This window comes from Eleutherodactylus coqui, chromosome 7, assembly GCF_035609145.1.
Source record: "Eleutherodactylus coqui strain aEleCoq1 chromosome 7, aEleCoq1.hap1, whole genome shotgun sequence".
Lineage (NCBI taxonomy): Eukaryota > Metazoa > Chordata > Amphibia > Anura > Eleutherodactylidae > Eleutherodactylus > Eleutherodactylus coqui.
In genome coordinates, this window is record NC_089843.1 from 90,359,650 (window position 1) to 90,385,722 (window position 26,073).

At 47.1% G+C, this 26,073-nt stretch overlaps 2 protein-coding genes across 8 annotated transcripts in view; both read left to right on the forward strand.

The window, feature by feature from the left end:
• Positions 1–13,663, forward strand: part of EXOC1 (exocyst complex component 1) — a 66,054-nt gene extending 52,391 nt beyond the window's left edge. For all 6 annotated transcript variants that reach the window (XM_066573359.1, XM_066573361.1, XM_066573363.1 and 3 more), the window contains 5 exons: positions 1,982–2,210; positions 3,717–3,900; positions 5,721–5,920; positions 7,193–7,387; positions 10,578–13,663. In XM_066573359.1, the coding sequence (XP_066429456.1) occupies positions 1,982–2,210; positions 3,717–3,900; positions 5,721–5,920; positions 7,193–7,387; positions 10,578–10,730 (961 nt within the window). In that variant the 3' untranslated portion in view covers positions 10,731–13,663. The remainder of the gene's footprint in view (positions 1–1,981; positions 2,211–3,716; positions 3,901–5,720; positions 5,921–7,192; positions 7,388–10,577) is intronic.
• Positions 13,664–19,922: 6,259 nt separating this feature from the next.
• The window catches only part of CEP135 (centrosomal protein 135), a 67,206-nt gene continuing 61,055 nt past the window's right edge, over positions 19,923–26,073 (forward strand). Inside the window, exon 1 of one of the 2 annotated variants that reach the window (XM_066573366.1) lies at positions 19,923–19,990. The gene's annotated coding sequence lies outside the window, so the exon portion shown is untranslated. Of the gene's footprint in view, positions 19,991–20,042; positions 20,216–26,073 lie in introns of those variants that run through there. The other variant, XM_066573365.1, reaches the window with a different exon arrangement.

The following is a 26,073-nucleotide window of genomic DNA, read 5'->3' on the forward strand; positions in this document are numbered from 1 at the left end:
CTGCACGGGGATCGTGGGAAGAGCGCCTATGACTGGTGGCTGCACGGGGATCGTGGGGAGAGCGCCTATGACTGGTGGCTGCACGGGGATCGTGGGGAGAGCGCCTATGACTGGTGGCTGCACGGGGATCGTGGGGAGAGCGCCTATGACTGGTGGCTGCACGGGGATCGTGGGGAGAGCGCCTATGACTGGTGGCTGCACGGGGATCGTGGGGAGAGCGCCTATGACTGGTGGCTGCACGGGGATCGTGGGGAGAGCGCCTATGACTGGTGGCTGCACGGGGATCGTGGGGAGAGCGCCTATGACTGGTGGCTGCACGGGGATCGTGGGGAGAGCGCCTATGACTGGTGGCTGCACGGGGATCGTGGGGAGAGCGCCTATGACTGGTGGCTGCACGGGGATCGTGGGGAGAGCGCCTATGACTGGTGGCTGCACGGGGTTCGTGGGGAGAGCGCCTATGACTGGTGGCTGCACGGGGATCGTGGGGAGAGCGCCTATGACTGGTGGCTGCACGGGGATCGTGGGGAGAGCGTTTATGACTGGTGGCTGCACGGGGATCGTGGGGAGAGCGCCTATGACTGGTGGCTGCACGGGGATCGTGGGGAGAGCGCCTATGACTGGTGGCTGCACGGGGATCGTGGGGAGAGCGCCTATGACTGGTGGCTGCACGGGGGGTCGTGGGGAGAGCGCCTATGACTGGTGGCTGCACGGGGGGTCGTGGGGAGAGCGCCTATGACTGGTGGCTGCACGGGGGGTCGTGGGGAGAGCGCCTATGACTGGTGGCTGCACGGGGGGTCGTGGGGAGAGCGCCTATGACTGGTGGCTGCACGGGGGGTCGTGGGGAGAGCGCCTATGACTGGTGGCTGCACGGGGGGTCGTGGGGAGAGCGCCTATGACTGGTGGCTGCACGGGGATCGCCGGGATCTTACTGCATACTGTCTTATCATTGTGTTTAAAGGGAACTTGTCATCTATATTTTGGACACTATTGCCAGCACCGTGTTCCTCATGCTTACAAATTTTAAGACCTACTTTCATATATACTTTGTGAAAATGCATAATGTGTGAAGAAATAAACAAACTTCTAAGCTATATATATATTACCCTGGGTAGTCATCTGGGCTAGCTCTTTATGTAAATTTTCATGGTCTCGTTGTTGTAATCGCATGCATTGAGATAAGAAGCTCAGTCACCACTTCTCTTGGCGTGTGCGCAGAAGAAACAATTGCTAGTGTGCATGGCATCACTGTGCATGCTCAGGAGCAGAAATCAGCGGCACATTACGAGATTTCAGGCGTACTTCTGCTGATGTCTGACCCTATTTGGGATGTCCATTACTCCTCAGTGGGTGTGTGCTTACAGCCGGGGAACTGTGACTATTCACGTGAACGGCCCACGCAGAGGAGTTCTTGGGGTAATTTGCATATAGGTTTGTTCAGTAGCCATAGGAAAGATAAGCTCCTGAGGGGAATTTAACATGATCAGTGCCTACAATGGTCCATTTAGCGAATGATAGTATATGTGCCAATACTGGCCGGAGCTTTTTAGGGAAGCCTGATATGTCTGCATTGAGGAGTGCAGACCAGGGAGAAATCTGAACCCGGCCTTTGAGTTTGGAGCTTAGGAGCCTTTCAACTCTTTTCCAATGCCCCTGGGTGACCGGGCAGGACCAAAAGATTTGTGCTAAAATCCCAATGTCCCTACAGTTATGAAAGCAGGAGTCCGGGTAGACGGGGAAAACTTTAGAGAGTCTGTCTGGGGTGAGGTACCAGCAGGTAAGCACTTTTTATAAGAGGTCTCTTTAATAGTTTGGACCAAGAGACAGTACCAGTGTTGTCAATACCCGCTGCCGAAGTGCTCCCCTTCATAATTCCCATGTATGAAGTAGGGCCTACCTAGTGCACTTGAAGTGCTCATTATCATTATTCACTTTAAGTAAAACAATTAATGATTCCTGAACATCTTTTTTCTTTACTTTGTAGGAAGGAAATGATCCGACAGATGATGACTCACATCTTTCGCTTCGTAGAACCAGAGCTCAACAACCTTATTGCCTTGGGAGACAAGATCGATAGCTTTAACTCTCTGTATATGCTGGTGAAGATGAGCCACCACGTGTGGACTGCAGAGAATGTGGACTCGGCCTCCTTCCTCAGTACGACTCTCGGCAATGTCCTGGTTACAGTCAAAAGGAATTTTGATAAGTGCATAGTAAGTGGGAACCTGCAGTGTGCTGTGCCCCCCCCCCCCCGCTCCCCACCACAACTCACCTGTCACCCGCACCGGTCCCCGAATCTTTAGAGACAAGCGATGAGATACTCGGCTAAGGCACTACTCGCTCGAGTAATGTGCCTTAGCGAGTATACTCGCTCATCTCTAGCACTGATCTGAATGCTGGAAAATCCTATGTAGCCAGGGTAGAAGGTTTCTGCTGGTGCTTAAAGGGGTTGTCCCGGGGCGAAATGCAATTTTTTTCTTTTCAACCTACCCCCGCATTCTGCCCCGTTAAAATCAATACCGTTTGTAATTTAAAAAAAAAACAAAAAACGCTTACCTCCTTCCCAGTTCGCGCATCATCTTCTTTTCTTCTTTTAAAGATGGCTGCCGGTCCTTTCCCAATGATGCACCGCGGTTTTCTTCCATGGTGCACCGCGGGTCTTCTCCCATGGTGCACCATGGGCTCTGTGCGTTTCATTGCCGATTCCAGCCTCCTGATTGGCTGGAATTGGCACACTTGATGGGGCGGAGCTATGCGATGATGCGTAGAAGGGGGCGGAGCCAGTTAGCCGCTCGTGCCCGGACCAACCAGAAGGGAGAAGACCCTTCTGTGCAAGCGCGTCTAATCGGGCGATTAGACGCTGAAATTAGACGAAGCCATGGAGACGGGGATGCCAGCAATGGAGGGGGTAAGTGAATAACTTCTGTATGGCTCATATTTAATGCACGATGTATATTACAAAGTGCATTAATATGGCCATACAGAAGTACTTAACCCCACTTGCTGCCGCGGGACAACCCCTTTAACTTTTTGTGGTGTTGTCTTTTGATGCCTGTGAAAGTTCTCCTTGCTTGGTCAGAAAAGGAAAAAGGCTGAGCTCTGACAGACATTATTCACTGCATGCTGCCCGTGGGAAACATTCGCGTGGCACGCAGCAAGTGTGCAATGACATTGCATTCTTCCTTAGTGCAAGGCGATTGGCAACACAATCTCGGTGTGTATGTAAGCGCCACGATAGAACATACTGTGATTATTCTTGCATGCGGTTTCCGAGCAATTCGTGTGAACAGCAACATGGCCGCCTATGGGAGATTAGCTTATCGTATTTCGCGCGCAAATCCTGCACGCGGAATATGTTATACCAACACAGTCGTGTGAGCCCGGCCTAAAGGCTACAGTACTTTGTCCATCTCCATACTGACTACTGGCCTCTCCATGAGATATCTTCTCCAAAGTTGTATTTCTGTTGTGTCTATTGATGCTTGCAGAAAGTGAGGGCGCTCCCTGTAATTCCTCACTGCTGTACTCGACCTCTTAGGACTAGTTCTAAAACTTCTCTAATGTCCATGTGAAGAGAGGGTGGATATTACGGTCTACAGGCTTCCATATATAAAATATACTGTGCTTTTTTTTTTTTTTTTTCTTGGTTGTGTTTCCATCACAAAACTTTGACCTCGCCCCTTTGTTGTGTAATGATGGCTCTTTTCTCTTGGCTTTAGACCAACCAGATCAAGCAGATGGAGGATGTGAAAATCTCAAAAAAGAGCAAAGTCGGTATTCTTCCATTTGTGTCCGGGTTTGAAGAATTTGCTGAGCTGGCAGAGTCAATCTTTCGATCAGCCGAAAGACGAGGAGACTTGGATAAGGCTTATACGAAACTCATAAGAGCAGTATTCATTAATGGTAAATTTCTGGGGGGAAAAAACATAAAAGTCTAAATCTTGCAAAGGAAGATAACCAATAAGTGTCATCATGATGCGTATAGAGTGTTCGTTATTGCCAGTTGTGTCCCTACTTGTGTATGTCACTGGTATTTAGTTAAGGGAAATGTTTAATCAGAAAATGACTTATTCTACAGTATAGATCAAGTTTTTTTTATGTTAAACAGAGTTTTTAAGAATTTTTGATGTTTTTATTTTTTTATTTTCTATGCCATGAACTATATTAAGGTTTCACACTGACCATTAGGCCTAATAATAGGATGATACATCTTGTTCTGTAAGGAAAACCTTTCAGTTGACCTCTCATATACCAGTGTGACGCAGGACTTGGACATTACACCTGCTTTATCTAGTGCTGTCCACGTGAGCAGTGCTGGCCCGTTAGAGCAGCATGTAGTGTCTTAAGCGCCATTTACACAGGACGATTTATAATGTAAAGTTTGTTTCAACGAACGAACATGTGTGATAAACGTTAGGTCAATGGCCTCTTTCCCACGAACGGATTTCCACCGCGTAATTCGCAGTGGAAATCCGGTGCGTTGCCCGCAGCTATTAGGTTCTTTTGAACCTAATAGCTCAGTGCTCACGGTGTGGAATTCCACCGCGGAATTCCGCACCGTGAATTCACCCGTCCTCACCCGCGGCATGCTCTATTTGCTGCGGGTGTACACGCGGACGGCTTCCACTGCAGTCAACAGAAGCCGTCCGTACACGCTATCTTCCGCTGTAGCGCAGCAGAAGATAGCATGAAAACGCTTCCCTGCCCACCGCCGCCGCATTATGTGACGCGGTGGGTGTGTTACATGACACGGCGAAGGTGGGCGGGGAAACATCATGCGGGAGCGAGGACGCCGGATCCGCAGGTAAGTATGGGGTCTCCTGGGGGGGCGCCGTGACACTCATGTACAGCCGGCCTTAATGCCAAGCCGTAGTGCGCTATTTGTTTACTTTTCATTTGTCGCTGACTTTTAAAAAGATCGTATAAAAAACCTTGCTGGTTCGCTCACTCCTAGCTGCGTCTAAACGCTCCCCGCTTAGTGTTTCATATAGAATGTGAAGCACTGAGCGAGAAGTGAGTGATATACTCAGCAGTGATCTGGTTGCCTAAACCTTCTGCTTGAGCGCTAACCACTAGCGGTGACGTCACCCACTCGTGCAGATCATTTAGCCGACAGTCCCATGTAAACGGGGCATTAGACTAATGGTGCATACTCGTGCACAATGTTCATCGGGCAGTTGGAGAAGCGGTGTGGCCATCCTTGTTTCTCCAAGTCTAAAGGGTCACTTTAAAGAGAACCTGTCACCACCATCTCCCCCCTAAAACAGACTACACTAGCAAGCAGCATGGAAAATCAATCCCTTCTAAAGCCCTCTGTTTCCTAATGAACCCATTTACCTCCGCAATTGGGCTCCGAAGTTATTCTGCATTCTATGCAAATTGGCAGAAAAGAGTCATCTAGCCGAGAAGAGTCACAATGATAAACGTGTTACCAAGCTAGCCATGCTCCTTTCTCTTCCTAGACGGGAGTTTCTGTGTAACGAGGATGTGATGAGTTGTGTATCAATAGAATGGGGGGTGGTAAGCTCAGCTGGTCATAAATCGGTGTGATTCTTCTCGGCCAGATGACTCTTCTCTGCTGATTTGCATATGGCAGGGGATAACTTTAGAAATGAATTGCAGAGGTACAGAGGACATTAGAAGTGACTGTTTTTTCATCCCCTGCTGACTCGTGAAGTTAGTTTTATGTCATTAATCTTCTCATCATTTCTCTTTTATTTCAGTCGAAAAAGTTGCAAATGAAAGCCAGAAGACTCCTCGGGATGTCGTCATGATGGAGAACTTTCACCACATCTTTGCTACTCTTTCTCGATTAAAGATCTCCTGTTTAGAAACAGAAAAAAGAGAGGCCAAGCAGAAGTATAACGATCATCTGCAGTCCTACGTGATCTACTCGCTGGGACATCCTCTGGAGAAATTAAATGTAATGTTCTCATTAAGGGTTTTTAGTGGATAGAGGAAGCTGGATATGTTATTACGGTTGTTAGGCTACTGGTATGCCTCTCTATCAGTGGAGGCCTATAAATATACTGTAAGGGCCCGTGCACCTCTGTAGCTAATAAGGCCATGTGCAGGAGACCCCCATTAATTCCTAAAACAAGTGCGGCCATGGCACATTGCAGACAGCCCAAACACATTCAGCCCTGTTCAGATATTTCCATTACTGGGAAGGCAGAGTGACTTTGGTATCATATCTTAACCCCTTAAGGACCAGACTGTTTTGGACCTAAAGGGCCAAACAATTTTTAAGCATTGGTGGTTTTACTGCCTTACTTTTTTTCCTTCAGCTACTAAAATTGTTTTTGCTGCGTGTTTTCCCCGGTCACATATAGGGCTATTTTTTTCTGTTTTATTGGGGATAAACTGCTAGAAAAAATATATACACACATACATTATAATAAATATATATATATGTATGGTTTGGGATTTCAGGGCACATATGGCGACTGTTTTGTTGGTGTCATTTTCTTTTTTATGTATTTTTATTCTGTAATTTTTTTATTTATTGATTTTATTCCTGTATTTTTTTTTTTTTATTATTTTTTTTACCATCTATGTCCCCCATGATGTCATACAAGTCCTCCTGGGGGTCATTCACATGGTCTTTTTTTTTTTTTTTTTTTTTTATTTCAAACTTTTCCACTGTAGTTGGGGCTGTAGCTAGGAGCCCCAGTTAGAGGGTTAAACATCCCCCTGAAGTGATAATGGTCACTGGCAGAGCTGATTAGGGACCCTGCAGCTCTGCTTTGCCAGGGTGCACCCAGCAGTTCCATGATCGCCGGGTCGCATAATGGAAGTTATACTTCCACTTCTTAGTACATAGCGCTCATTAAGCACTATGTAGCCAGGAAAAGAGAAGGCAGAAGCGGTTGAAAAACGATTTAACCTTCTCCTCCGGGTTCTCAGCTGTGACTAACAGACGAGAACCCGATCTGCTGCTCCTTGATTCGAGGGTCAGAGGCTTGAATCCCGTGCCATATTTTTTTCTATCTTATATTTACTACGCTTGGTCCTTAAGGGGTTAATCAGTGTATCTAAGATCTCCATTCACAGAAGATCAAATTCCCTTCAGGCATTCTGATTGCTCAGAAATAGTCTGTCCATTTTCATTTATCAAAAAGTACTCTTTGCATATGGATGCTGGTTCTTGAAGGGTTAACCTATTCATTGTATTTTTGACTTTGCTCCGGCAAAGACTTTCTTTGAAGGGGTGAAGGCACGTGTGGCCCAGGGGATTGGCTACGATGAAGTAAGCTACCAGTTGGCATTCAGCAAGCAAGAACTGCGGAAAGTCATAAAGGACTATCCTGGTAAAGAAGTGAAAAAGGGACTAGATAACCTCTACAAAAAGGTGGACAAGCATCTGTGTGAGGAGGAGAACCTACTGCAGGTGAGGATGTGGCTTTATGGGACTATACGTGGCGTTATGTAAAGCTACATTCAAGGTAACGCTAAACCTAGAACTTGGTCAATGATTGCAAGGAGATGAAATTGTTTTGGTCTTTTGTAATCACTGCAGTTTGCTTCTACCCAGCCTGAAGTAGCTAATAACAGAGAACAATACATTGTGTAAATGAAAATCTGTTGGACTATACATTTCTGACTTTTGTGCTCCTGCATTCAAACTGCTCCATAAACGCAATTGCTCTTGAACCCTTTCCCTCCCCAGGACGTACCGGTATGTCCTGGGAGCCTGGGACTTCCTGCAACAGGACATACCGGTACGTCATCGGGATAGCGCGAGATCATGACTGACCTCGCGCTATCCCGCAGCGGGAGCCGGCTGTCAGTCACAGCCGGCGTCCCGCTGCAACAGCGGGGGGGGAAGCATCGGAGATGCGCCCCCCCCCCCCCCCCCCCCCCGCTGTTAATCCCCTTCCCTGCCGCGATCTAAGTAGATCGCGGCAGGGAAAGAGTTCACAGAGGGAGTGCGCTCCCTCTGTGTCTCTGGCCAGCTCTCGCGATGTCATCGCGAGAGCCCAGCCTGTCACCATGGCAACAAGACGCCAGACACTGGTGTCCTGTATTGCCTATGATCGCTGTATAAGCAATAAGGCATGGTAGAGCAGTAGCTCTGCCATGCCTTATCACAGCGATCATAAGGCAAGTCCCTCAGAGGGACTCAAATAGTGTAAAAAAAAAAAAAAGAAAAGAAAAATGTAAAAAAAAAAAGTTTAAAAAAACCCTTTTTTTAATGCTTTTTCTAATATTAGCATAAAAAAGGTAAAAAACAAAAATTAACCCCCCACATATTGGGTATTGACGCGTCCGTAACGACATGTACAAAAAGTTGAACATGATTTTTATTTTGTACGACAAAAAGCGCTACAAAAACGCTAAAAAACAGAGGCAAAATGCTAATTTTTAGCATTTTGCCTCACAAAAAATGCAATAAAAGTGATCAAAAAAGCCGTACATTCCCCAAAATTGTACCAATAAAAACTACAGCTCGTCTCGCAAAAAATAAGCCCTCACAGAGCTCCGTACATAAAAAAAATAAAGTTACAGGACTTTGAATGCAGCTGTAGAGAAAAAAAAAAAGATTTCCAAAAAAAGGGGTTTTATTGCAAAAAAGTGTAAAAACCTAAAAAAAATATAACAGTTTTGGTATCGTTGTAACCGTACCGACCCGCAGAAAAAATTTAGTGTGTCATTTATGCTGCATGATTAACGCTGTAAAAAAAATTTAAAAAAATCTATGGCAGAATTGATGCGTTTTCTCTCCCTGTTATCATAAAAAAAATAATAAAAGTTTTACGATATAGTCTATGTACCCAAGAGTGGCACCGATAAAAACTGCAGCTCGCCACACAAAAAACAAGCCCTTATACGGCCGCGTCAACGGAAAAATAAAAAGTTATGGCTTTTGAAAAATGGAGATGGAAAAATAACAAAAATCGCTTGGTCCTCAATGCCAAAATAGGCCGTGTCATTAAGGGGTGAATAAACCAGTGGCGAGTAATAGACTTTCATAGTTTATTTTTTCCCCCATACTACATATTGTATACTATCCTACCAAAAGTAAGTGGGCACCTGAGCAAGTATCAGCAGTAGTATTTAATTACATACATTAATACTTTAGTGGGGCTCATTTGGCCCTAATGACATCAGATACTTTCTGTGCCATACTTTCTACTAATGTTTGATACACTTCAGGTAGTATTTCCCTCCATTCATCCTGCAAACATCTGATGTTTGCTCTTAAAGAAGATGGACACTGTTCATATTTCCTGACCCGAAATTCCAGTTCATCTTGAAGATGTTCAATCTGGTGCAGAGAGTCCAGGCATTGTGGAACATTCAAATCCCCAAACCAACATAAAACAGCGTTTGATTTGTGACAAGGCAGGTTGTCTTGTTGGAAGTATGGCTGACCATTTCCAGAGTATTGTCACATTGTCGGCAGCACTTTATTGTCTAGAATGTCAGGGTACACCAATGTGTTCATGGTTCTTACCACTACAACCAACGAACAAGACCATACCATGTTAAACATCCTTAGACCATAAAGGAACCTCCGCCGTACTCAAACTGTTGGTACAACATACTCAGGTAAAAGGTGTTCCCCAGGCATCCTCCAAATTAAGGTACGTCCATCTGATTTGAAGCTGGAGTAGGGCCAAAACATGGCCTACCTTTTTTAAAGGAATGATCATAGAATAATAAAGATCATAGCTGTTTGATGACATTTTTGCAGGCTGCCACTTTATTCATCTTATCTGGGACTGTCTATTTAGTCTGGACGCTCAGGCTCTTATTTAAGTGGCTTGCATTTTTTCACCTCCCCCTGTTGGAGTTTGCAGTGAGTGCTGCTGGACATTCTTTCTTTTGAAGTAGTGTTAGTCGTCACTCCGTAGAACTCTTTCATTGCTCCCTTGTCCAATAATGATGCTCTTTGCACTGCTGTAGATGGGCCAATGCATCTTTTTTTTGAGAGAACTCACCAAACATTTGCAGGATGGATGGAGGGAAATACTAGCTGAAGTGTATCAGACGTTAGTAAAAAGTATGCCATGGAGAGTATCCGATGCCATTAGGACCAAAGGAGACCCTACTAAGTATTAACATATGGAAATAAATACTACTCTTGATTCTTGCCCAGGTTTCCGGTTACTTTTGGCAGTATAGTGTATGTGAACGAAAACTTAAAGCAGTACTTTGGGCAGGACTGATGAACCGTGTTATGTATTGTGCAGAGCAGTTTGTCGGATGGACATTCAAAGAACACCAAAGACAGACTCCCTGTGTCCTGCACCACCCTTCTGTACAAGACATGAGCAGAGGATACGTTTTCCTCAGTGTTCCTTTAATTATATACTCTGGTATCTTTCATTATGGCTGAGCTAGGTGATGATTCCAATGCCAGTCACAGGCATGAATCTGACCTTTCCCCATCGTGAGTCACGGTTCAGTAGAAATGAATGGTTGAAGTTCTGGAACTGCTGTTATTTGCATCCATTTCCATTGCACTCTCCGAATGACTTCTTCTCACCTGTCTGTTGGTTTCTATAGCGGGCAGTATAGTGAATGAAGCCGTGCTGTGGCTGCACTAATGTGATGCCGTCTGTTCTCTTCCTCAGGTGGTGTGGCACACCATGCAAGATGAATTTATCCGCCAGTATAAGCACTTCGAAGGTCTGATAGAGAAATGTTACACCGGTGCGGGAATCACCATGGAGTTCACCATTCAGGACATCCTGGAGTATTTCTCTAGTATTGCACAATCTCACTAGCCAAGCTAAATGCTTTTATTGGAACACTCCATAAAAAAAGGAATCCCTCTGTTCTTCCTAGTGGAAAGCTGAAGGGGCTGGCCATTGAGTCTGTCTCATGCATCTCCTTATGCCATGGACTGGGTTCAATGCCGTGCCACAGGTTCCCTAATTCTCTCTAATAGTTACAGTATAAACATGGGCCACATGTCTCCGTGACTCATTATGTATGATGGCTTTGGCACCTCTCTAGACTCTAGTCTGACTTTATACCTTCTTTAAGTTGGTTTAGTGGTTTTTGGCCTATGTCGTCATATTTATTCTACACTCTTTTTTCCATCAAAGGGATATTCTGACGGTGTGCTTTTATTCCCCCCTATCCACTGGATAGATTGGTGGTGGTCCGACCTTTGGGAACCCTACCGATCCAGAGAGCTGAAGGTCCCATTTGCCCCACTTCCAGTGACTGCTGGATCACTGCTCCAATTGAACTGAATTGAACGCTGGCTGCGCATGCACTGTGTCACTCTGTTTCAGTGGGCTGATGGAAATGACTATAGTGCTTGGCAATGTCAGTCAGCCCCATTGACATGAATGGGGTGGCCACGCACAGCCAGCATCCTAATCTCTCTGGTCGGTGATGTGATGCAGCAGTGACCGGCACTGGGACAAATCAGACCTTCCACTCAGGATCGGTGGGGGTCCTAATGGTTTGAACCCCCACCAATATATCAGTTTGGATGGGTGAAAACTGGAAAAAAAATTGCCACATCGCCGCAATACCCCTTTTTAAGCTACACCCCCTTGCTGAGCAAGGTGCAGTGAACTGTAATTTTTGATGTGACATTAGGTACCACTTTAGGACAAGGTATAGGTGTAATCACATTAGTAAATCTGTGCCAGTGAGGTTGTTTTTTTTTTCTGGAGTGTTCTATTTAGGAATAAAAGGCACTTTAAAGTGTCCCTCTAGACCTGCACAAAAAAAAGATGGCCGAACCGCGTCCCTGACTACCTAATACACACTGTGTGTGGTATGCATCGGTGGTCTTAAGACACTAAATGCTGCCCTTCCTGGCCAGCTCATGTGGCATCACTGGATAATCCAAGCAGGTGTAGTGTCTTAGACTAATGATGCATATTAACGTACAGCGTGCACCAGGCAGTCAGAGAGGCTGCTGCGGCCATCTTTGTTTCTCCGGGATCGGAGGGCCACTATAAGTGTCTCAACATGAAAGGGAAGTGGATGAATGAAATTAGCTGCCGGTGTCTACTCTTTAGCCCAAACACTGCAGTAACAGGGCTCTGTATCTAACATTGTGGTGATGTGTGAGTGTGACCCGAGGGACAAAGGACATTTAACTCTTAGCAGAGCACAGCGCACTCTCAAATAGGACCTTATTCAATATGCTGAAATTAAAGAAATCCCAGTAAATATGAGCTCGGTCATCATCGTCTGCCACCTTATAACTATTCTATTTGGGGTTTTATATATTTGCTTATGGAGACATGTTTTGTGAAAATCAGTATGACCATTAGAGGTGTCACTACTGTTGGCACCTACATATCAGTGTTCTAGTCTCTGCTTACATAGGCTGGATTTACCATGGTCAAGCTGGGTGACCTCTGCGTTGGGAGCTGTCATTTTGGCCTTATTGATTGCTATTAAATATCATTATAGGGGTTTTGGAAAAAACTTTTTTGTCATAAGGGTCCTCAAACAATGAAAGAATTTCATGGGGTCTCGCTTCTGTAATTTATAGGGGAACTTAGCAGTACATGTTCAGTTACCCTGGAGCGCCACTACAGGAGAAATAGAGCATTACACTGTTCACATAAATGTGCTGCTCATATAATGCACAGAGCAGGAGAGATGTACTATCCATTCCATTTTAGCTAATGAATCCAGTCCTAATTTTTCTCTATTAGAGGGGTATTTGGGGACTTTTACTGTTGATGACCTGTCATTAGGATCGACAGGGGCCCACCGCATGGTATCCCCACCAATCAGCTGATTGTTCGGCTTGCTATCCGTGCATCGGGCCGGATATGGTCATGGCTGGTCAACACCGGAAGTATAATACCAGGCCTCATTTAAATAAAAAGAACTGCCGAATTTAATGTTTAACGACCCGACCGTCGACGATGACTCGAGGGCTCATTTTTACAGTTTTTCATCGATGCCCTCCTCATATACATTTGGAGACCTTCCTATAACAGAACTTTAACTTTGCTCCAGTCGTTGTAAATTCATCCACCCTGCCGAGGATTCTTCACCAATTGTATGAAGGATCTTCGGATATTCTCTTTTTCATTGATGTAAATGTTCTCATACACTGGGTAATGTTGGTAATGTTCGCTTTTTCGTTTTTGTTACATTTTTTTGTCAAAATTAAATAATTTAGTTAAGAGGTGTTTTTGTTTTTTTTCTTTTCTTTCCCCTTTTAAGGGGTTGTCATTTAAAACAAAACCCCATCTGCCAGCTGGGCTCTGTCTAAAATAACAAAGGTATATTCACCTCTCATGTGACGGACATAGCAGACCACGGGCGCTGGCATTGGCTTCGACTTGGGGGTAGGTGGGTGAGGTGGAAGCATGTGACTACTGCTGTCAATCAGAGGCCGCAGCGTCCCCGTCGGCACTCCTGCCATCAGTGCTCATATCCCGGTTGCCATGATGCCAGGAGTTTGGGGATTTGGCCTCTGATTGGCTGCAGCAGTCACGTGCTTCTGCCCAGACTGTCTACCTGGAAGTCGCAGCTGATGCCAGTGCTGGCTGTTGGCTGCATCCTGGGGCACCAGCAGAGGTGAGTATACCCTCGTTTGTTATTTTAGGCAGGGTCCAGCTGGGGGACGGGGTTGTGCTTGCATGACAAAACCCCTTTTGAGGTTACTTTAATTTATTAACTTGTTATTGACTTCCTCCAGCTTTCACTATAAATACGTCTGTGTGTTTTACGTTGGTTGGTGTCTTTATTGAAGCAGAGTGAAATACGTCTGTCGCCGTCCGTGATCACAGAGACAGGAACTTATTTAAAACAGCAACATCGGTCTCATACTAAGAGTGCGCCCGCACCCCTTTTTTGCAAAGGGTGAGACTTGTTAGAGGGCCATGGTCCAGATTTATGTGCAATTCATGCCAGAAACTGGTGTAAATTAGAGCAGAAATATTCACCAAGTAGGACCTGTAGATTTCCGTGCAGGCGCACAGGGATGCGTCTAGTACCGTGATGGCGAACCTATGACACGCGTGTCAGCACTGACACGCGTAGCCATAGTCGCTGACACGCGGCCGCTCGCCCCGTTAGTGAATACTAGCAGGGGCTGCAGCTCCCCTGCTGGTATTCACTAACCAGCACTACTAGCAGTGCTGATCCCGCTGCACACTGTAATGTCAGTGTGCAGCCGGGATCCTCCTTCTCCCGTCCCCCGACTTCTCCTACCTGTTGGTTCCACGAGAGCGTCCGGGGGAGGAGGCGTCCGACAGCACACTGACGTCAGAGTGTGTGCCGGATATCATCTCTGCTAGTGGTGCGCCGGGCAAAGGAGGAGCGGAGCTTCCAGGAGGTAAGTTGTGGGTCTTGGGGGGCACTGTCACTGCTGGGGGGCCGCTGTGGAGGGGGGGCAAGTACTGCTGGGGGCCACTGTGGGGGTCAGTCACTACTGGGGGGCCGCTGTGGGGGTGCTGTCTCTGCTGGAGGGGCGCTGTTGCTGCTGGGGGCCGCTGTTGCTGGGGGGCCGCTGTAGGGGTAGTTAATGCTGTGGGGCCGCCATGGGCGTCAGTTACTGCTGTGGGGGGTGCTGTCGCTGCTGGGGGGCCGCTGTGGAGGCAGCGAGAGGCGAGGGCCTGTGCTATGGGTATTTGGGGTTTATTAAATACAGTTATACATTACAATTATATATTTTTGTTATTTAAACTATAAATATCGCAAATTTATGTTTTTTTTTTTTCTCAAAGTGACACGCCCCCCCGAGTCATGCTCTGCTGACACACCGAGCTCAAAAGGTTGCTCATCACTGGTCTAGTATATGGAAGGGCTTGCACCTCTTCATTTATTAGGCGCATCATGCTCTGAGGAATACGTATTAAGACCAAAGTTTAAAATGCTTGTCTTTTTATATATGTTATGCTAGCTGATATACCCGGCTTCACCCGAGTTAATTTGGTACTGGTGTTTATCTGGTGTTCACACGGAAAATCTTATGAAGTCGTGGTTACTTTAGAGATACCGGGAAAAACATATGTTCACCATTTTGCATGGTTCTTTGCATTACCCAGGAAACACCACGGGGAGGTAACCATGCGACGTTTCCTTTATATAAAATGACATCCGGAAGTGAGAGAATTAGATTCCATACGTAAAATTTGGATGCTAATTCTTTTGCACTTAGAATTGAATAATCGAGTTGGGACCAATAAACTTTTCCTATTTATGACATAATCAATGTCCGTGCCAAATTTCAAGTTTCTATGACATCGGGAAGTGAGAGAATTAGATTTCGTACGTAAAATGTGGACGCTAATTCTTTTGCGCTTAGACTTGAACAATCGAGGTGGGACCCATTAACTTTTCCTATTTATGACATAATCAATGCCCGTTCCAAATTTCATGTTTCTATGACACCAAGAAGTGAGAGAATTAGATTCCGTACGTAAAATTTGGATGCTAGTTCTTTTGCGCTGGAATTGAATAATCGAGTTGGGACCCATTAACTTTTTATATTTATGACATATTAAATGCTTATGGCAAATTTCATGTTTCTATGACATTGGTAAGTGAGAGATTTAGATTATGTACGTAAAATTTCGACGCTAATTCTTTTGCGCTAGAATTGAATAATCGAGTTGGGACCCATTAGCTTTTCCTATTTATGACATAATCAATGCTCGTGCCAAATTTCACGTTTCTATGACACCGGGAAGTGAGAGAATTAGATTCCGTACGTAAAATTTGGACGCTAATTCTTCTGCGCTAGAATTGAATAATCAAGTTGGGACCTATTAACTTTTCCTATTTATGACATTCAATGCGCGTGTCAAATTTTAAGTTTCTATGACATTGGGAAGTGAGAGATTTAGATTATGTACGTTAAATTTCGACACCAATTCTTTTGCGCTAGAATTGAATAATCGAGTTGGAACCCAATTACTTTTCCTATTTTGGAGATAATCTATGCTTGTGCCAAAATTCATGTTTCTACGACATCGGGAAGTTGGAGAACTTTTGGCGAGTCAGTCAGTGAGGGCTTTCGTCTTTATATGCATAGATATGGGGTGGTGGGCATCTATTCGCACCACTGCAACATCCACATGGGGGGTGCAGCGTTCTTGTAATGGCTGTGGATAGCAATCGTTGGAACTAGCAATCAGCCATTTAGGTGACAAACCTATTTAGGGTGAAAACCACTTGAACGGGACAAGGGATTGCCCTAGTGGGACAACAGATTTACTCCTTGTGTGCAGTTGTTCATTAATTAGCTCGCCTGACTACTCCCATACTGCTCTTTAGTCCCATCACACATCTTTATAGATATGACGTCCCGTCCCAAAACTAAACTATACAGTATAGTTTTACGGCACAAATTGAAAGAAAAATTAGTTTTACTTGTAGTATCCAAATCCTAATGCTGGGTTCTCACTGGGTGGATTCCCGCCGGAAATCTCGCGGTTTGGCCGCTGCAAAAACCGCGAGATTTCCGCCGGGAGAAGCGCCACGGAAAAACCCGCGGCGGCTTTGAAGCCGCCCGGCCGCTCGCTCTCCCGCTGCGGCTGGCGCTCCCATAAAGGAGAGCGCGGCCGCAGCGGAAAGAAAAAAGAATGGACATGCTGCGGTCGGCCGCGCCGCAGCCGCGGTTGCGGCCGGATTAACCTCAGTGGATTGACCGTCCCGTGTGAATGAGATTTCTGAGAAATCTCGTCCACATGGCTGACTAATCCCGGGATTAGCGCCCGCAGGCGGATTTGCCGCGGCAAATCCGTCCTGTGTGAACCCAGCCTGAAAGTCATAGATGCAATATCTTATGTGGTTTGTGTCCCAAGCGTCATGTGCTGTATGCAAAGAAGAAAGGGGATTTCATACTCTTTTTTTTTTTTGAAGAATGCTGGTTCTTTTTGTAATGCTTTTTCCCCAGAAATGGATCAACCAGGAAGCCTTTTTACAACATTAGGGCTCAGTCACACGGGCGCCGATGCAGGGAGAAGACGGCCGCTCTTCAGGACGGACGTCTCTCTGCAGCGCCGGAAGAAAGAACATGTGACCGGCTTCATTCCTGGTCATGTATTCTTTCTTCGGTGCTGCGGGGGGTCGTCTTCACCCTGCAGTAAGGGCTCATTCACACGTTGTTCCACTGCCCCTCTAATACGCATCCCCCAGAATCGTTGGCTGCCGCTTCCAACCACTGCGATGAGAAGAAAAAATTAATAACTGGAGTTTTGAGTAATCGAAGAATTTGAGCTGGACGTCAGCTGGTGGAAATGGAGAAAGCTCGTATCCAGGCTGTGAGCAGAACGGAGGTGGCTGACCTACCTCTCATAAACGGTCAGTGGGGACAGCCAAGTGTGTTGGGGGATGCTAGCTCATGTGGGGTGCAATTTGGGCTCGATCTTACACAAACGCAGGATGGGGGGAGCTGGACATACGTCGGCCCTGGATGTCATACGTCACAGGATGGTGACTGTCCGCAACCATTAAATCTATATTTGTGACACATGCCACAGCAAATGACACTCCAGCTGCAGATCATGGGAAATAGGATGAGCAAGTGGAAGTCCTACAGAGGAACTGCTGCCTGGGGGAGAACATAACCGTTAGAACTTCAAACCAGGCCATGTAATTGTCGGGAAGCACATCTGTATGGCGGAGGAGTGACAGCGCTACGGGTGCCATATTCTGTCCTTTTCGGTAATGCTGCAAGGGAGATTACATTGGTCGGAGACATGCGCGATTGCTAGGTTTTTTTTTCACAAAGTTGAGAAAAACCCTGCTGCTATGTTCCTGAGGCTGCATTCACAAGAACATATATTGGCTCGGTTTTCACGCCGAGCCGATATACGTCGTCCTCATGTGCAGGGGGGATGGAAGAGCCAGGAACCGAGCTCCCGCCCCCTCTCTGCCTCCTCTCCGCCCCTCTGCACTATTTGCAATGGGGAGAGGTGGAATGGGGGTGGGGCTAATTGTCAGAACTTAGCCCCGCCCCCATTCTGCCTCTCCCCATTGCAAATAGTGCAGAGGGGCAGAGAGGGGGCGGGAGCTCAGTTCCTGCTCCTTGCTCTTCCATCCTCCTCCCCCCCCCCCCCCGCACATGAGGACGACGTATATCGGCTCGGCGTGAAAACCGAGCCGATATACGTTCTTGTGAATGCAGCCCACGGTACAGAATAGGCCAAAGGTTTCTCTAGCCAGAGGCTTGCAACCCGGCTGATCATTAGGGCACAAAGTTGGTGCTGGTGTTTATTTTTTACCATATTAATGGCCAGTAAAAAAATAATTGCTTCTTGTGCGTACGGCCAGCAGCAACCATGGCTGCAAGTAGTTTTACACACCGAAGGAACTCCGCTCCAGCCGCCACGGCTTCTGTATCCAGAGACCCTGCTTCCTCCTCTCTGCTACGCTGTATGCCGTATATACAGACATGCAGACGCCAGCGGAGAGAGCAGGGGCTCTGTATACAGAAGCCGTGGCAATCAAAGCATAGCTGCTTCTGTTATAATTGTAGTGAGGTGCACTACTATTGGGCCCACAAAGAGGGCACACCATTACTATTAAGGTTGCACCTGTTGCTTGCGGAGCTTCAAAGGAATTCCATACAGAGTTTCATTGCTTGCTCCGAATTATATGTGAGAAGTTGTGTACACAAATCACTAACACACGACACCAGCAAGTATCATACGACAATGAAGCTCTTCTGTCTTTATCAACATCATCAGGTTCAATTATACCCTAGATTACACATAAATACACGCCCCCTGAAATCATAAGAACTCATGACTGGCTCTAGGTGCTTAAAATATGTTAACGCCTTAAGGTGTGTGTTACTACTAAACACGTGATTCCTAAGAAACGAAACTCAAGAGGGAGAATAGGCTTATTCTGTGCTGATTGTTCTAATAGCTGCTCTCCAAATGGAGGGGATCAGAATATGTAGAAGCAGGTGCCAGCGTCTAATACATACCAGTGTACACCATGAACAAATGAACCATTTAGATGCTAGCTATTCACTAAGAAGGAAGATATAGCAATATCTGTGTGTGTGTGTATATGTATATGTATATATATATATATATTTATTTATGTCTGTGTGTGTGTGTATATATATATATATATATATATATATATATATATCTGTGTGTATATGTATATATATATGTATATGTATATATATATATATATATATACACACACACACACACATACATACATACACACACACACACACGTTTGAGAGGAGGTGCTATTACTACAGGAGCCACTGAGAGGAGGCGCTATTAGTACAGGAGCCACTGAGAGGAGGCGCTATTAGTACAGGAGCCACTGAGAGGAGGCGCTATTAGTACAGGAGCCACTGAGAGGAGGCGCTATTCGTACAGGGGCCACTGAGAGGAGGCGCTATTCGTACAGGGGCCACTGAGAGGAGGCGCTATTCGTACAGGGGCCACTGAGAGGAGGCGCTATTCGTACAGGAGCCACTGAGAGGAGGCGCTATTCGTACAGGGGCCACTGAGAGGAGGCGCTATTCGTACAGGGGCCACTGAGAGGAGGCGCTATTAGTACAGGAGCCACTGAGAGGAGGCGCTATTAGTACAGGGGCCACTGAGAGGTAAAAGTTAAGGTTGTGATCCTCCGGGCACCCTGCCCACACCACTTTTTACACTGTTTGTACCTTTTGGCAAAAAGCTGACACCCCTATATAGATGCCATATCAAAGACTCGTTACTGGGGATGAAATGCAAGCAGATTGTGCTGAGATCTCAGTCTGGGACTTTTTGCAGGAGGCTCCGCTTACAAATGCCTGAATGGGGCCTAAGCGCAGTACACAGCAATGCCCCCGACCTATGTGACAGACGGCAGGAGCTCGGCACAGATCGGGGGGTGACTACATTATACAGGGGAAGGCTGTCCACATCCTGCAGATCTCTATTACACGGGGCGGAGCTCCGCCTCATCACGTGCTCTTCTTTCATTCTGCGCGCAGTAGTGACGCCACCTTGCGCTCCGGGGCGTGGCTTATCTGTCACTCATTCCTCAGTACTACCGCAGCCTCCATGAATCACGTGACAGACGTTAGGTAACGTCATGCGGAGGGCGGACGGGGAAGGGTTGCTATAGGTAACGGGCAGTACTCTCCTCAGGCCCGGCTTCCTGCGCGCCATTTTCAAACCGCGTCTCTGCCCGCCGTTCACATCCCCGACATATCCCATAGTTCCTCAGTGTGACCTCCGGCGTCCATGTCCGTCCCAGCCCGGTGCGTGCCATGAGCCCGCAGTGCTGCTAGTCTCCCCGTCCTCAGCCGGTAGGTGGTCACGTTCATTATTACATCCTAATCCCCGGTGTTATATACTGAGCGGCGGATTACCGACGTCACAGTGATGTGTAGGGGCCGGAGCGTGCTGCCCTATACCTCTATAGTGGTATATACAGTGATGTGTAGGTGCCGCTGCGTGCTGCCCTATACCTCTATAGTGGTATATACAGTGATGTGTAGGTACCGGTGCGTGCCTGCTGCCCTATACCTCTATAGTGTTATATACAGGGATGTGTAGGTGCCGGAGCGTGCCTGCTGCCCCATACCTCTATAGTGGTATATACAGTGATGTGTAGGTACCGGTGCGTGCCTGCTGCCCTATACCTCTATAGTGGTATATACAGTGATGTGTAGGGGCCGGTGTGTGCCTGCTGCCCCATACCTCCTCTATAGTGGTATATACAGTGATGTGTAGGTGCCGCTGCGTGCCTGCTGCCCCATACCACCCCTATAGTGTTATATACAGGGATGTGTAGGTACCGCTGCGTGCCTGCTGCCCCATAACACCCCTATTGTGTTATATACAGGGATGTGTAGGTACCGCTGCGTGCCTGCTGCCCCATACCACCTCTATAGTGTTATATACAGGGATGTGTAGGTGCCGGTGCGTGCCTGCTGCCCCATACCTCTATAGTGTTATATACAGGGATGTGTAGGGGCCGCTGCGTGCCTGCTGCCCTATACCTCTATAGTGTTATATACAGGGATGTGTAGGGGCCGCTGCGTGCCTGCTGCCCCATACCACCTCTATAGTGTTATATACAGGGATGTGTAGGGGCCGCTGCGTACCTGCTGCCCCATACCACCTCTATAGTGTTATATACAGGGATGTGTAGGGGCCGCTGCGTACCTGCTGCCCCATACCTCCTCTATAGTGTTATATACAGTGATGTGTAGGGGCCGCTGCGTGCCTGCTGCCCCATACCACCTCTATAGTGTTATATACAGGGATGTGTAGGTGCCGGTGCGTGCCTGCTGCCCCATACCTCTATAGTGTTATATACAGGGATGTGTAGGGGCCGCTGCGTGCCTGCTGCCCTATACCTCTATAGTGTTATATACAGGGATGTGTAGGGGCCGCTGCGTGCCTGCTGCCCCATACCACCTCTATAGTGTTATATACAGGGATGTGTAGGGGCCGCTGCGTACCTGCTGCCCCATACCACCTCTATAGTGTTATATACAGGGATGTGTAGGGGCCGCTGCGTACCTGCTGCCCCATACCACCTCTATAGTGTTATATACAGGGATGTGTAGGGGCCGCTGCGTACCTGCTGCCCCATACCACCTCTATAGTGTTATATACAGGGATGTGTAGGGGCCGCTGCGTACCTGCTGCCCCATACCACCTCTATAGTGTTATATACAGGGATGTGTAAGAGCCGCTGCGTGCCTGCTGCCCCATACCTCTATAATGTTATATACAGGGATGTGTAGGTGCCGGTGCGTGCTGCCCCATACCTCTATAGTGTTATATACAGGGATGTGTAGGTGTCGCTGCGTACCTGCTGCCCCATACCACCTCTATAGTGTTATATACAGGGATGTGTAAGAGCCGCTGCCTGCTGCCCCATACCTCTATAATGTTATATACAGGGATGTGTAGGTGCCGGTGCGTGCCTGCTGCCCCATACCACCTCTATAGTGTTATATACAGGGATGTGTAAGAGCCGCTGCCTGCTGCCCCATACCTCTATAGTGTTATATACAGGGATGTGTAGGTGCCGCTGTGTGCCTGCTGCCCCATACCACCTCTATAGTGTTATATACAGTGATGCGTAGGTACCGGAGCGTGCCTGCTGCCCCATACCTCCTCTATAGTGTTATATACAGGGATGTGTAGGTGCCGCTGCGTGCCTGCTGCCCCATACCACCCCTATAGTGGTATATACAGTGATGTGTAGGTGCCGCTGCGTGCCTGCTACCCCATACCACCTCTATAGTGTTATATACAGGGATGTGTAGGTGCCGCTGCGTGCCTGCTGCCCCATACCTCTATAGTGGTATATACAGTGATGTGTAGGGGCCGGTGCGTGCCTGCTGCCCCATACCACCTCTATAGTGTTATATACAGGGATGTGTAGGTGCCGCTGCGTGCCTGCTGCCCCATACCACCTCTATAGTGTTATATACAGTGATGTGTAGGTGCCGCTGCGTGCCTGCTGCCCCATACCACCTCTGTAGTGTTATATACAGTGATGTGTAGGGGCCGCTGCGTACCTGCTGCCCCATACCTCCTCTATAGTGTTATATACAGTGATGTGTAGGGGCCGCTGCGTGCCTGCTGCCCCATACCTCCTCTATAGTGTTATATACAGGGATGTGTAGGTGCCGGTGCGTGCCTGCGGCCCCATACCTCCTCTATAGTGTTATATACAGTTATGTGTAGGGGCCGCTGCGTGCCTGCTGCCCCATACCACCCCTATAGTGTTATATACAGTGATGTGTAGGAGACAGTGTGTGTCTGCTGCCCCATACCACCTCTATAGTGTTATATACAGGGATGTGTAGGGGCCGCTGCGTGCCTGCTGCCCCATACCTCCTCTATAGTGTTATATACAGGGATGTGTAGGGGCCGCTGCGTGCCTGCTGCCCCATACCACCCCTATAGTGTTATATACAGTGATGTGTAGGAGACAGTGTGTGTCTGCTGCCCCATACCTCCTCTATAGTGTTATGTATAGTGATGTGTAGGTGCTTGTACTTGCCTGCTCTATGTGTACAATTACATTGTGTATGTGCCGTGTTTGTACGCAGTGTCACTTACATCAGGAAGCTGGTACATGACAGCGTGCGTGAGATACGCTGTAATGCATAGGCAAGAATCGTGGCACTACACGGGGACACGCCAGTTAAAACTCTACGATACATACAGGGTGTTAATACACGCTTGTAGTACACTGCTTATTTTTCAAGGAAACGCTGAATAGAAGGCCGACTAATGCACTTCCCTCCTGTCCACACATCACCCAGCCCGCACACTCCGTGCCGCTAACACATTCAGGTTAAGTGTCCCCTCTAATACGATCCTCACATCTCGCCTCCAGGACTTCTCTAGAGCTGCATCGGCCCTCTGGAACGCTCTACCCCAAAACATCCGGACAATCCCAGAGGCACGGAGCTTTAGATGCGCCTTAACGATGCACCTCTTCACAGAAGCATACCAAACCTGATCTACATGCCCCCTGCCCCTCCCCATACTTTCCACTTTACCTGTCGTGCACATCTCCTGCCCCTGTACTTCCTGACCAGGTGCGCCCCCCCCCACCCCGATTTGTTTCCTAATCACTGAATACCACATGTAATTGTTGTACTGTTTGTGTCCTCCGTGCCTCGTCTCCTGCCTCCTCTGCGCCTCCTGAATCACCCCCACCCTGATTGTTTCCAAAAACTGTATACCACATGTAATTGTCGTATTGTTCCTCCGTGCTGTGAAAGCGCTGCGAAATAAGTTGACGCTACACCAATAAAGATTATTATTACACGGGGTTTTCAGGACCAACGCAGTGATGACACATGTTTAGGATAACGGCCATCCGCGCTGATATTTTCACTTGCATTTCCAGTATGCTAGAAACCTACATGGGGGAGACGCTCACACATAAGGACGCACTCATTTATAAATTGGATGCTTTTTGATATGAAAAACATTTTTCACTGTAAACTTTTTTTTTTTTTTGAAGTTGAAAATTCAATGTTTAGTTTTTTCCCCCCTCCTTTTAAAGGCATTTAGGCACAAAAACCGTATGTTGGGCGTGTAGAAACGTTTTCATACATTTTTTCCACTAATTGTAATGTTTAATAACCGTAACCGTTTCCATATTTTTTGTTGTCTGACACACGGGTCGTAAGCTACGCTTTTCAATCCAGCAAAAAATCCCACACAGAAACGTATGCTTTGGTAAACTGTCCGGCTGGGCTCACACTAGCCTAGGTTTACTGCGGATTACACGCCGCCATTCGCAGGCAATCACGTACATTGCCTTACGCTCTTTTTGCTTACATTTGCGTATTACGTGAGCGTTAAAAAGAATGCCGCCTGTTCTATATTGTCACATATTATGTGCCGGAGAGCCCATTGTTCTCTATGGGCATGTAATCAGCACTGCCCATGCATTCTTATCAGTAGTGTATATATGTGCCGTCGCGAAGCAAAAGTGCGGGAAATAAAAAAAAACGACAAACAGGAAGACTGCACATGACAGGCGTGAGAGATGCTCTGTCGCATGCAGTACAATATCACTGCCATACCGGGGCACCAGTGGCTCCACAGCAGTAAAACACATGCAGGGATTTGCTCATACGGTGGCGTGATACCGGCCCCAATGTACACATTGTTTGACTGCGTAGTTCATGGGGGTATTAAACGCTTCATGTGTGTATCACTGGTGCCCATATGACAGTGTAGAAGAGCCCTGAGTCATCAGTATCAGATCGGTGGCGGTCTGCTGCTTGGGACCCCCCAATCCGCTGACTGAGATCATGTGACATCATGTTTATCGGTCACATGGTCTCAGGGCCCCATTCTTTTCAAGTGATAGGGAGTGAGCCACTGTACAGTGTATGGCGCTGTGCCTGGTATGCACTGAGGAGGCTGCGGTGGGCGTCCCGAGCACTGAACACCCACTGATCTGATATTGATGACATATCCATATCTTAAAGGGGTATTTTAGGACTTTTACTATTGATGACCTATCCTCAGGCGGTGGTCTGCCATTCTGTACCATAGCTGATCATCTGGCATTGTACTGAATGTTGTCATCAGTGGTCCGGGCTGGATTTAATAGACTGCTTCACCCTCACAGGAATCAATGGGAGCGACACCTGTCTATTACACTGAAGGCTGTCCCCACCGATGACTACATCCGTCCCGCTGCACTGACAGCCTGACGATCGATCAGATCCTGAGCGCCAGACCCCCGCCAATCAACTATTGATGGCTTATCCTTAAGGCGTGTTCCACACAGGCGATAGCAATTTGGATTCGAGAAAATCACATCTTTGTCGCTGCTATGCGCTTGTGATTTTCTGAATTTCTCGCAAAAATTCCAACCTCGCATCGCATGGGGTCCAGATTGTCTTGTGCGTTTTTTTTTTAACTTAATCATTTTTATTAGCGCAAGAGGATCAGTTGTCAGGCAGGCGTGAAGTGAGCGGTCTCTGACCCGGCCCACTCGTGACTCTCATTTAAGTCATTAGCCTTTCGGTCTGTCAGTGTGGAATATTTCAGCGAGGCACATTGGCGCCTTGACATTTCCTCAAGATGGCTGCTGTAACTCCTCCCAGTTCTTGCTTTGCTCTCCAGAACCTTCCCCCACGCTGCTGGGAAATCACCCCTCCCTTCTAAGGGGCTCAAAAAACCCCTGTGCTGGAGGCATATATTGTATTTCAGCAGGAGTTCCCCATAGCAGGCAGAGTTTTCTCATATAGCATGCGTATCGCTAGTGGCTGCTATGTGAAGAAAATCGCAGACTCCACAGGGAAACATAGGCGACGAAAATCACAAATTGCTGCAGTATTTTGTAACCTCGCTCCTACCCGCGTGCGTGTTTTTTTAACACTGCGTTAACGCTGTGTTTTTTTTACGTGAATGTCAATGGGACTTTCTAATGTTAAAAATGCATCCCAAGTTTGTGCCTTGCGATTTTTTTTTTTTTTTATTTTTTTATTTTTTTTTTTTTTTGCCATGCATTTTTAACACTAGAAAGTCACATTGAGATTCGCATTAAAAAGCGCAAGTGGGTAGAAGCCCTATCTCACACGCTGCAAAACATCCCATATGTGGAGGAACCCATAGGAAAGAATGGGCTCTACAAACATGCGATTTCTCGCGGTCTTGCAATGCG